The sequence below is a fragment of the Brassica rapa genome, chromosome A05 (assembly GCF_000309985.2).
Source record: "Brassica rapa cultivar Chiifu-401-42 chromosome A05, CAAS_Brap_v3.01, whole genome shotgun sequence".
Taxonomy (NCBI): Eukaryota; Viridiplantae; Streptophyta; class Magnoliopsida; order Brassicales; family Brassicaceae; genus Brassica; species Brassica rapa.
In genome coordinates, this window is record NC_024799.2 from 4769314 (window position 1) to 4779715 (window position 10402).

Sequence of the window (10402 nt, forward strand, 5' to 3'; positions counted from 1 at the left end):
TAGTATAATATAGGCTTGACATTTTATGTATAAATTTAGATATCTATTAGTTTTTTTGTTTGAAATAAGTATTTTTTTAAAATTGTTCTTATTTGATTATATTTGGGAAAGAAATGCTGAGAAAGAAAATTATTTTGTAAAGAGGGAATTTTTTTTGTTGTTGAAATTAATACAAAGGAGAAAACAGTACAGAAATGAAACTGGAAATTAGAATATAATAAACCCCCTTATTAGTAGTAATTAAGCTGAAATCATAGATTACTTTCCCTACGTATGGGACATTTTTTGTTCGTGCGAAGCCATCGATAAATGTAAGGAAAATAGAAATTATGGTTGCAAGTAAGAGAGTAAATATTGTTTTCATAGTTGAAATTCCTAAAGCACATAGTGCATTCTTCAATAGTTGGAAGCCTATTAATTTCCTCTAAATCGACGTTAAGTTTTGCATCGCGTTTTGGTTGTAGCCCTTGATAGTAAGAGTAAATTGAAGATCATCAGTCATGGTATGTTAACATGAATTCTATGCTTTCGGTTGTTGAATCATTAAAATTAAATTGATTGTCAATGATAGATGGTAGCTGAAAATTAATAATGGATTGTTGTGTGTTAGATCTGGGGATGTAGACTTGGAGTATTTGTTGCGGACTTTCTCCTGAAGATCTTGTTCGGAGTGATAGCTGATAAGAGAGAAGTGGTTTGTTATTTACTTTTGAGTTCTTTGTAAGAGTTTTATGGTGAAAGTATGAAAATGTTTTATAAATATGTCTTATAGAGTGTGAATTAAGTTTTTGATTTATTTTGACTTCTTCTTACGTTTGGTATTAAGAACTATTTATTTTGGAGGTTTAATTTTTTGAGTTGATGGTTTTTGAAGACTTGACTGTTCTGTTTAGGTTGATTTGTTACTTCTTATCGAGATTTTTATAATATACATATAGAGTTTATTTGTAAGAGAAAATGATAATAGGGTAATTTTCCTAAATACACATTTTTATGTTTTTGTCACAAAATAGCTTCAAATGAGTAAAATGACTAAAATGTCTCATTTAAGAGAAAAAGATATTTATACCCTAGATATATAAATACAAATAAAATATAATTTATAGTTTCCAATTATATGTTTTCAAATTTGAACTTTCTTATAAAAATATATTTTGTAAAAGTCCATTCTTTAACTCGAAACCCTAAAGTTTAGATTAGTTAACCTCAATTTTATAAAAAAATTGAAACCTCTATCCTAAAACTTTATCCTTTAACTCGAAACCCTAAAGTTCAGATTAGTTAACCTCAAGGATATAAGTGTATATTTATCTTTTATTTTGGTTATTTTTATTCTAAAAGACTATATTTGTGACAAAAAAAATTTAGGACTGTAATAGGAATTTCTCATGATAATATATGCTTTTTATATTTCGATGAATCTTATTAATAATATAATTTTAGTTTGGTTAATTATTATTATGGTTTAACATTTCAACGATAGTTTTACTCTTAATTTTGATGTTTCTATAATGTGCGTTGTTCTAAACTGAAATTAATTCGTATTAGTTATTTGTAGTTATGTTAATATATATTTTTATTAGTTTTAGTATAGTTTTAATGTCCTTGGCTAAAAGCATTCTACAAAACTATAGTATAGTATAGTTTTAATTTGGGTTTCCATATTTAATGGAAACGTAGTGGGTCTAGGAGATTAATGGTGTTCTTTTGTTGCTGTTGGAATACGTTATTGTTTTCAAAGTTTTGATTTGAGTTATTAAATTTATCATTTATAATTTGAGATTTTATATCATGAAACTTTAAAACACGATTGTTTTGTGACTTGTTTGAAATAATTAGTATATTATACTTTAAATTTTATATTAATTTATTTTATCGTTAGTAATTAACAAAGTTCAAGTTATTCTCCCAATAATTGGTTCCAAAAAAATAATTGTGCTTTTTCAGTAATTTACTGTTAAGAAAATAAAGTTGTAAATGTTATGTGATATAATTTTAAGTTATATTACACTGTTATTTTATATTTTCTACAAAACAATTTATGGACATTGTTATTTTTGGCTCATTTGAATACACGAAAAAAAATCTATTGATGGACTACACCTACGTTTGGGGATTAGCATACATCTTTTCATATGTTTCCTAGGTTAATAAAATAATATTTCTATTTTATCTTCTATTTAAATTTAAAATTTCTAAATATCCATTTTGATTATATATTTTATATATTTTGAGTATCGTTGGCTGAATTTCCTCTCAAATCCTAGTTACCAATATGCCTTAATTGTTTAAAAGTAGTAGAAAAGCCCAATAAAAATCTCTAAACCGAAGACGTTATAGAGATGAAGTCTCAGATTCCGGAAGAGGAAGAGGATGGAGCAGGAGAGACCCCGATGGCGAAACATAGAAACCCTAAAAGAACAAATTAAGTTTTCTAGATGAAGAGAAGAGCCCAGAGCCCAGGAACACATTAAACTATTCAGAGAGAAAGAGAATGGCCCACGAAACAAAAACAAACGGACAAAACAAAATAAACCCACGAAACAACACAATTTAAGAAACGTAAATGAAATCAAACGAACAAAAGCTTTGTAAAATAGAGACACGTGGCGAAATTTAGATATATGAGTGCTGAGGTGGAGGCCTGAGGAGCCTTTCCAAGCTACTTTATTAATATAGATTTTCCCAATTAATTATTTCTAACGAAAATATAATGTATAAATATCAATGAATATATTTTGAAAGTTGAAAATGAGGAAGAAATTTTTTTTTTTACCAAAAAGAATAATAAGGGAGAACTATAGTGAATGCTTCGAGTGGGCTTAAGCAAACGCATTATTGCCTGCGAAAAGTCATTATCGCTACAGACTAGAAAACTCACATATTTTCTTTTTATTCAAAATTAGAACCACAGATGGCAGCCAATATAGACTGTTGATAAGATTGACTTGGAGTCTACTCTTTCATTGCCACTCATATCTCTTCTTCCAAAGAACCTCTCTAAGCAAGTTGAAGAGCTGTTACATGAAAGGTAAATCATGTTCTTGTATCATTATTTGTCTGTTTAACTTGCTTTGATCTGTCTTTTGGACTCTGTTGTGGTTGAATCTGAATTTAAAAACGAAAATTCGTTAGATTATTACAAATCTTGTTTTACGAATTTAAAGCATTTAATCATCAAATCTTGTTATAAATTGTTTGAATAAAAGTAAGTTAAGTAAAGTTCCTCTGACATGTATCATATTTTATTAGATAAACCAAGGATTATCACAGCGGTTTTAAATCTTACTACAAGTTTGTACTTATGTATTGATGGTGGAACAGGAGAATAGTGATGGCTGAGGGAGTTGTGTCGTTTGGAGTGGAGAAACTCTGGGATCTCCTGAGTCGAGAATCAGAGAGACTGCAGGGAGTTCATGAGAAAGTTGATGATCTAAAATGTCAGATGAGAATGTTACAGTCATTGTTGGAAGATGCAGATGCCAAGAGATATGAGAGTAAAGTAGTGAGAAGCTTCTTGGAAGATGTCAAAGACATTGTTTTTGATGCAGAAGATATAATCGAATCCTTTCTTTTGAAAGAACTTAGTGGAAACCAAAAAGGGATCAAGAGGCGTGTGAAAAGACTTTCTTGTTTCTTAGTGGATCGCCGAGATATTTCTATGGAAATTGAAGGCATAACTACGAGAATGTCTAAGCTTGTTGCGCAAATGCAGAGCTTTGGAATACAACAGATCATCTACAGATCACCGTCTCTACAAGAGAGACAAAGACCAAGGGAGAACCGACAAACATATCCAAAGACATCTCAAAAGGATCTTGTGGGGGTGGAACAGAGTGTTAACGAATTGGTTAGTCATTTGGTGGAGAATGATAGCATCCAAGTAGTTTCCATATCTGGGATGGGTGGTATTGGAAAAACCACTCTTGCGAGACAAGTTTTTCATCATGACATTGTTCAAAGTCATTTTGATGGATTCGCATGGATCTGCGTTTCGCAAGATTTTAAGAAGAAGGATATTTGGCAAAAGTTATTGCGAGACCTCAGACCACATGAGAAGGGAATCGAACATATGAATGAGGATACACTCCAGGCTAAGATCTTTCATTTGTTGGAAACATCTAAATACTTAATTGTCATGGATGATGTATGGAAAAAAGAAGACTGGGATGTAATAAAAGACGTATTCCCCCAAGCAAGAGGTGAGCTCTCTAATTGTACAAACATTACTTCCCATAGCTATTTCATAAATGCCTTTGAGTCCTTGAGATGAAAGGAAATACAATTGCAGGTTGGAAGATGATTCTTACTTCACGCAATGAAGGTGTTGGTTTGCATGCCGACCCATCATGTTTTCCCTTTAGACCAAAAATCCTTACTCCTGAAGAAAGTTGGATGCTATGTGAGAGCATAGCATTCCCTAGAAGAGAAATAACGGGTATGTTTCTATATAAGACATATGAATCTCTTACGGGCCTTCTTATCAAAAATCTTTTGTACTAATTCCTAAATTATCATCTGGGATGACATATATTGTTATATATACTAGGTGTTTATCGGCATATATAAGAAGGATAAAACATATTTTTGTAAATTTTTTTATGCTTAGAATTTTATTTTAAGATAACAACCCAATATACCTATATATATGATTTCTATTTTTATCTTAAAAATATATTTTTATTTTTTGACTATTTTCTTATCTTAGTCAATCTATTAAATAAATCCAAAAGTTGATTATATAAATTATAAATCTAGACAAGAACAAAAAAAAACAATTTCATTGCCAATAATGAATTATTAGAATCTTTGATTTATATAGTCCCATCCGTTACTTTATGTATGTGTTATTTAGGAGGGTCATTGGTAAGTGAATTCTTATGAACTTTGGAAAATTTGAGATTTCATTATTATTAGTTTTTGGATTTCAAATATCTTAATAGAATCCGTTGTTATTGGTTTTAAAAAAAATCAAAATCCATTCAAATCTTTTGTTATTCAAAAAGTTTAGTTATTATTGATTCTCTAATTCTAACTAAATTCAGTGTTACTGGGAGATGAATTTTATTTATTTTTATTCATAAGACTCAACTATCAAAATATGTATCCATATGATTTTCAAAATCCATGTGATAAAAAACTAAAAAATAAAATAATTATTCTTACCAATTATCTATTGAACCTTAAATCCAAATTATACGTCCAAAAATATAATTAATTACATTTATATACTTTTACATTTTTGAATATATAATTATTTTTATAAATATTATCATTTTTAATATAAATATTAATAATTACATTTATAAATATTAACAAGTTTTAATATATTTTTTTAAAAATAGTTTCGAAAACCATTTTCAAATTTATAAAAATTATAAAAAGTTCAAATTTGAAAACATCTAATCCGAAATTATAAAACAAAATTTTTTATTTTTATTTTATTTTTATTACTTATATATCTATAAAGCAAAGGGAAAAATAGTTTTTTGCCCTTTTAATAAAACTTCTTTTGGTCATTTTCCTTTTTGAATATTTTTTGTGACAAAAACTTAAAAATGACTATTTAAGAAAATTGTACAATTTTGTATGTATCACTATTATTTTCTTTTTAATTTGAAGAAAAAAATAAATAATCATGCTATATGATTTAGAAAATATATAAATTATATATTTACTTTACAAAAAAAAATTATAGAAAAGAGGTAATACAAATTCATGAAAATCTTTTCCAATCTAAAAAGGTTATTATCAAATTTCATAAGTCGATGTATTTAAATTTTTACAATCTACATAACTTTTAAAAATCTATCAACTCCATGGATGGATGGATGGATGGATTTGCGAAGTGATTTTTTGCAATGGAGTTCTCACGTTAAAAGTTAGAGTGGTAAATATTGTGTATACCCTTAATGAATAAAATATATATTAGCAAAAAAAATAAAAATTAATTTATTTTTTCTTAGATAATTATTTAAACTAATAATAAGAATTATCCAAAATCTAAAAAAAAAAAGATAATTCCTATAGATATTGTGTTGTTATCTGAAAAAATCATTTAATAAAAAGTTCAAAGTTAAAAAAATGGAAAACACATAACTAAATATATTAATCAAGTAAATGCTTGATTTTATATAATTGAAAAGAGCATATTGAGTGATTTCTAAAATTTATTTATTAATAATTAATGAATATAGTGTATAAGGAAATATTCAAAAATTATAATACATAAAAAAATCAAATGAAAAAATAAATAATAATTTATCATTATAGTATTCTAATTATTAATACATATATTAATAAGTAATTATAAAATACTTATGTCTACGGAAGAAACACCTAGTAATAGTATAATATACAAGTTTAGCAATATGAACTTCATATTGTAAGCATGGCCGGCTTTTGAGGAAGGCGGTCAGTGCGACCACTCCGCGGCCCGTTTCAAATCATGTTATGTTAAGGGCCTTAAGAGTTATAAAATTTAGAGATTCTATTGTTATTGGTTTATGTATTCTTATAATCTTGTTAGAATCCTTTGTTATTGGTTTATGAACTTTTAAATTTCATATAAAATCCTTTGTTATTCAAAAAGTCTAGTTTTTATTGATTTTGTAATTTTAGTAAACTCTCTTGTTATTGGGACATAAATTCTCTCTAGTTTTACTCATAACACTCAACTTTACAAATATCATCTATACTCATAAGATTTTTAGAATCTATGTAACAAAAAACACAAATATACAAACACAAAAAGTTTTGTATTACATTTTTGTTGTCATGTGAAAGATAATTGTAAAAGGAAATTTAAAGATAACAAATTATTAAAGATAACATAATTAAGAATATGAAAAAATCATAGGTTGACCTCAGAAAACTTTAAACAAAAATCAAAAAAGACAAATTCAAATATTAAAAAAATAAAAAAAAAATATTTTAACATCAAATAACTATATTTCTTGAAATAAAAAGTTTAGAAGTATTTTTATAAATAGATAAATCTGGAAAGAAAAACATATATGGAAATTCATGCTAATCAATCATAATCAATGAAAATTTATACAATACATATGGCAAGAATTCATCAAATTTACTTAACTCTTAAAAAAATTTGAACTTTAAAAATTTTCAGATTCTAAGCAAATTTCATTTTCAATAGGCCCCTAAGAAATCAAGTATAAATTTTTGCTCGATGTTATGCCTAAGTTGAAAAGTTAAAGAAACACAAAATTTAAAAAAACAGACTAGTTATGGGCCTCAAAATTTTGATTTGCCCTGGGGCCCTCTAATTGTAAGTGATCTTAAATGTTCGAAACAAAAAAAATATAAAATACTAAGTAAACTATTAAAAGAGTCCTCATAAAAACTAACAATTCTCCGGATAATCATTAAGTTAGAAAAAATATATATAATTCTTTTTAATTTATAAAATTAATTATAGATTAAAAGTATCAATGACTTTAGTCGTTATAACTTTTAATATAAGAGTTCAGAGGTAAAAAAATCACAAGTTTAGCAATACAAACTTCAAAACAAAAAAAACGTAGTAGTAATACAAACTGACGTAAGTATAAAATACTAAGTAAACTATAAAAGGGGCCATCATAAAAACTAACAATTTTCCAGATAATCACTAAGTTAGAAAATCTATATAATTCCTTTTAATTTATAAAACTAATTATAGATTAAAGATGTCAATGACTTTAGTCGCTATAACTTTTAACATGAGAGTTCAGAGGTAAAAAATCACAAGTTTAGCAATATAAACTTCATATTGTAAGTGAACATAAATGTTCAGAAAAATAAGTGGTAGTAATACAAACTGACGTAAAGTATAAAATACTAAGTAAACTATAAAAGAGGCCATCATAAAAACAAACAATTCTCCAGATAATCATCCAGATAATCATTAAGTTAGAATATATATATAATTCCTTTAAATTTATAAATTAATTATAGATTAAGGGTATCCACGACTTTAGTCGCTCTAACGGATGAGAGATCAAAAGTAAAAACATCACATTGCTAATAATAGTACAAATAGATAGATATATTATAATTTTTTGAAAATTTGAAAAGACTAGACACATATATTATTTCAAGACTAATCTATAATATGCTTTACTGTTTTCAGAATTTAATGTTGATGAAGAACTAGAAGCCATGGGTAAGAAAATGGTCAAATATTGTGGAGGACTACCATTAGCCGTTAAAGTGCTGGGAGGCTTGTTAGCTAATAAAACCATGGTTGAAGAGTGGAAAAGAGTAGATGACAATATTCAAACTCAGATAGTTCGCATAGATGACAAAAGTCAAGATTCTGTTTACCGAGTATTGTCTATGAGCTATGAAGATTTGCCAATGCAGTTAAAGCATTGCTTTCTCTACCTAGCTCATTTTCCCGAAGATTACGAGATACAAGTGGAGAGATTGTATTATCTCTGGGAAGCAGAAGGAATAATAACGTCAAGTGGCGATGGAGAAACCACTAGGAAAATTGGAGAAGAATACATAGACGAGCTAGTAAGGAGAAATATGGTTATTGGAGTAAAAGAGGATTTGAGTTGCAAATGGGAGTATTGTCAAATGCATGACATGATGAGAGAAGTATGTTTATATAAAGCCAAAGAAGAGAACTTTCTTCAGTTTATCGAAGTCCCTACTTCTTCCACCTCCACCATCAATGCTCATACTCCTACGGGATCTCGCAGACTCGCAGTACATGGCGGTGATACGCTGGGACGTCAAAACAATAAAAAAGCTAGATCTATTTTGGGTTTTGGACTCAACAGCAACTTGTGGAAGCAGTCAGGTCAAGGATTCCGAAATTTACAATTACTTAGGGTCTTACATCTGAATTTACAAACACATGATAGCGACTCTAGAGGAGGGAGAATACCTTCGAGCATTGGGAAGCTCATTCATTTGAGATATTTGAGCTTAGACATGGGTTGTGCAACTCATGTACCTTCTTCTTTACGGAATCTAAAGCTTCTAATCTATTTGAGTATTTTCTCCTTCAAAAGAATTCATCTGCCAAGTATCTTTAAAGAGATGGTAGAGTTGAGGCTCCTGATGCTTCCCCATGTAATTGACCCTAAAACAAAGTTGGAATTGGGTAATCTAGTGAACCTCGAGTACTTGAGGTGGTTCCGATCAGAAAACGGTAGCATCACAGACTTACTCCGAATGAAAAAGCTCAGGAATCTCGAGATATATCTCAAAGGCAGGTATACTTCTGAAATTCTAGCGTCATCTCTCTGTGAATTAAGAAACCTGGAGGAGCTTTGCTTGATCGATGAGAACAACGAATCCGATGGGGCTTATGATGTGGATTTCGTTTGGAATTTCATTCATCTAAGGCGTTTAGCGCTGGGCCTACATGTGACAAGGCTTCCTGATCACTCTCGATTTCCTCCCCACCTTGCATACATATCTCTAACTAAGTGTGAATTGGAGGAGGATCCACTGCAGATTCTGGAAAAGTTGCTTCATTTAAAGTCGGTTGAATTAGGTTACAGCGCTTTCGTGGGGAGGAAGATGGTGTGTTCAAAAGGTGGATTCCCTCAATTATGTAAGCTACAAATATGGTTACTAGACGACTTGGAAGAGTGGATAGTGGAAGAAGGGTCGATGCCATGTCTTCGTACCTTGTATATATACAATTGTAAAAAGTTGAAGGAGCTACCGGAAGGGCTCAAGTATATAACTTCTTTAAAGGAACTGATAATCACCGATAAGAACAAGGAGTGGAAGACGAAACTCGTACCAGGTGGGGAAAGTTACCACAAAGTCCAACACATTCCTAGCGTTCAATTAGTCTATGATAGCGACGAATAAGGAGAATACAACCGTCTCAGGTATATATACTTTTGTTTGGTATAATGTCAATATTGTTCTCCTTGAAGTTTAGTGTGGAAGTCTCAACTATCTAACCTTTTTATTATTCGGTTTTCAGGTGAACCTACTCAGAATCAGTACCCACTTATTGATTCTGTGATGTGATATATGTCGTTTTTGTTGTATTGGTGTTTTAAAGTTTATATATCTTGTTTGTGATATATTTCGTTTTTCTGTTTGCATGCTCATTCACTGTAATGCTACGTTTGAAAGACATTTGTATGTTGAACCGTATCTTCTCTTCAATGTCTCCGTTGTGTGTGCTTAGTTGACTTGTATGGTCGGACTTGGAGATAGAACGGTCCTTTGATAGTGATCGCTGAACATCATTCTTAACATCACTTTATCATTTGGTTCAACGAAGGTCGAGATTGAGGAGTCGAGAGCTTTTACACGAAACGTCTAGTTAATCCCTTTTTAGAGCATCTCAAACCCACCCCTATATTTGCTTCTATATGCTATAATAGAGGAAAATCTACTCCACCCCATCTCTATTTCTTCTTCT

At 29.5% G+C, this 10402-nt stretch overlaps 3 protein-coding genes across 5 annotated transcripts in view; all 3 read left to right on the plus strand.

Moving 5' to 3' along the window:
- Positions 1–10402, plus strand: part of LOC117125727 (probable disease resistance RPP8-like protein 4) — a 57593-nt gene that overhangs the window by 23095 nt on the left and 24096 nt on the right. The window lies entirely within an intron of this gene.
- Positions 1–10402, plus strand: part of LOC108872002 (probable disease resistance RPP8-like protein 2) — a 57606-nt gene that overhangs the window by 23055 nt on the left and 24149 nt on the right. The gene's annotated exons all lie outside the window — the stretch shown is intronic.
- Positions 2833–10402, plus strand: part of LOC108872001 (probable disease resistance RPP8-like protein 4) — a 31719-nt gene continuing 24149 nt past the window's right edge. For 2 of the 3 annotated variants that reach the window (XM_033291430.1, XM_033291429.1), the window contains exons 1-4: positions 2833–3031; positions 3325–4202; positions 4292–4438; positions 8132–9857. In XM_033291430.1, coding sequence (XP_033147321.1) covers positions 3335–4202; positions 4292–4438; positions 8132–9837 — 2721 coding nt within the window. In that variant the 5' untranslated portion in view covers positions 2833–3031; positions 3325–3334 and the 3' untranslated portion in view covers positions 9838–9857. Of the gene's footprint in view, positions 3032–3324; positions 4203–4291; positions 4439–8131; positions 9858–9955; positions 10170–10402 lie in introns of those variants that run through there. The other variant, XM_018659117.2, reaches the window with a different exon arrangement.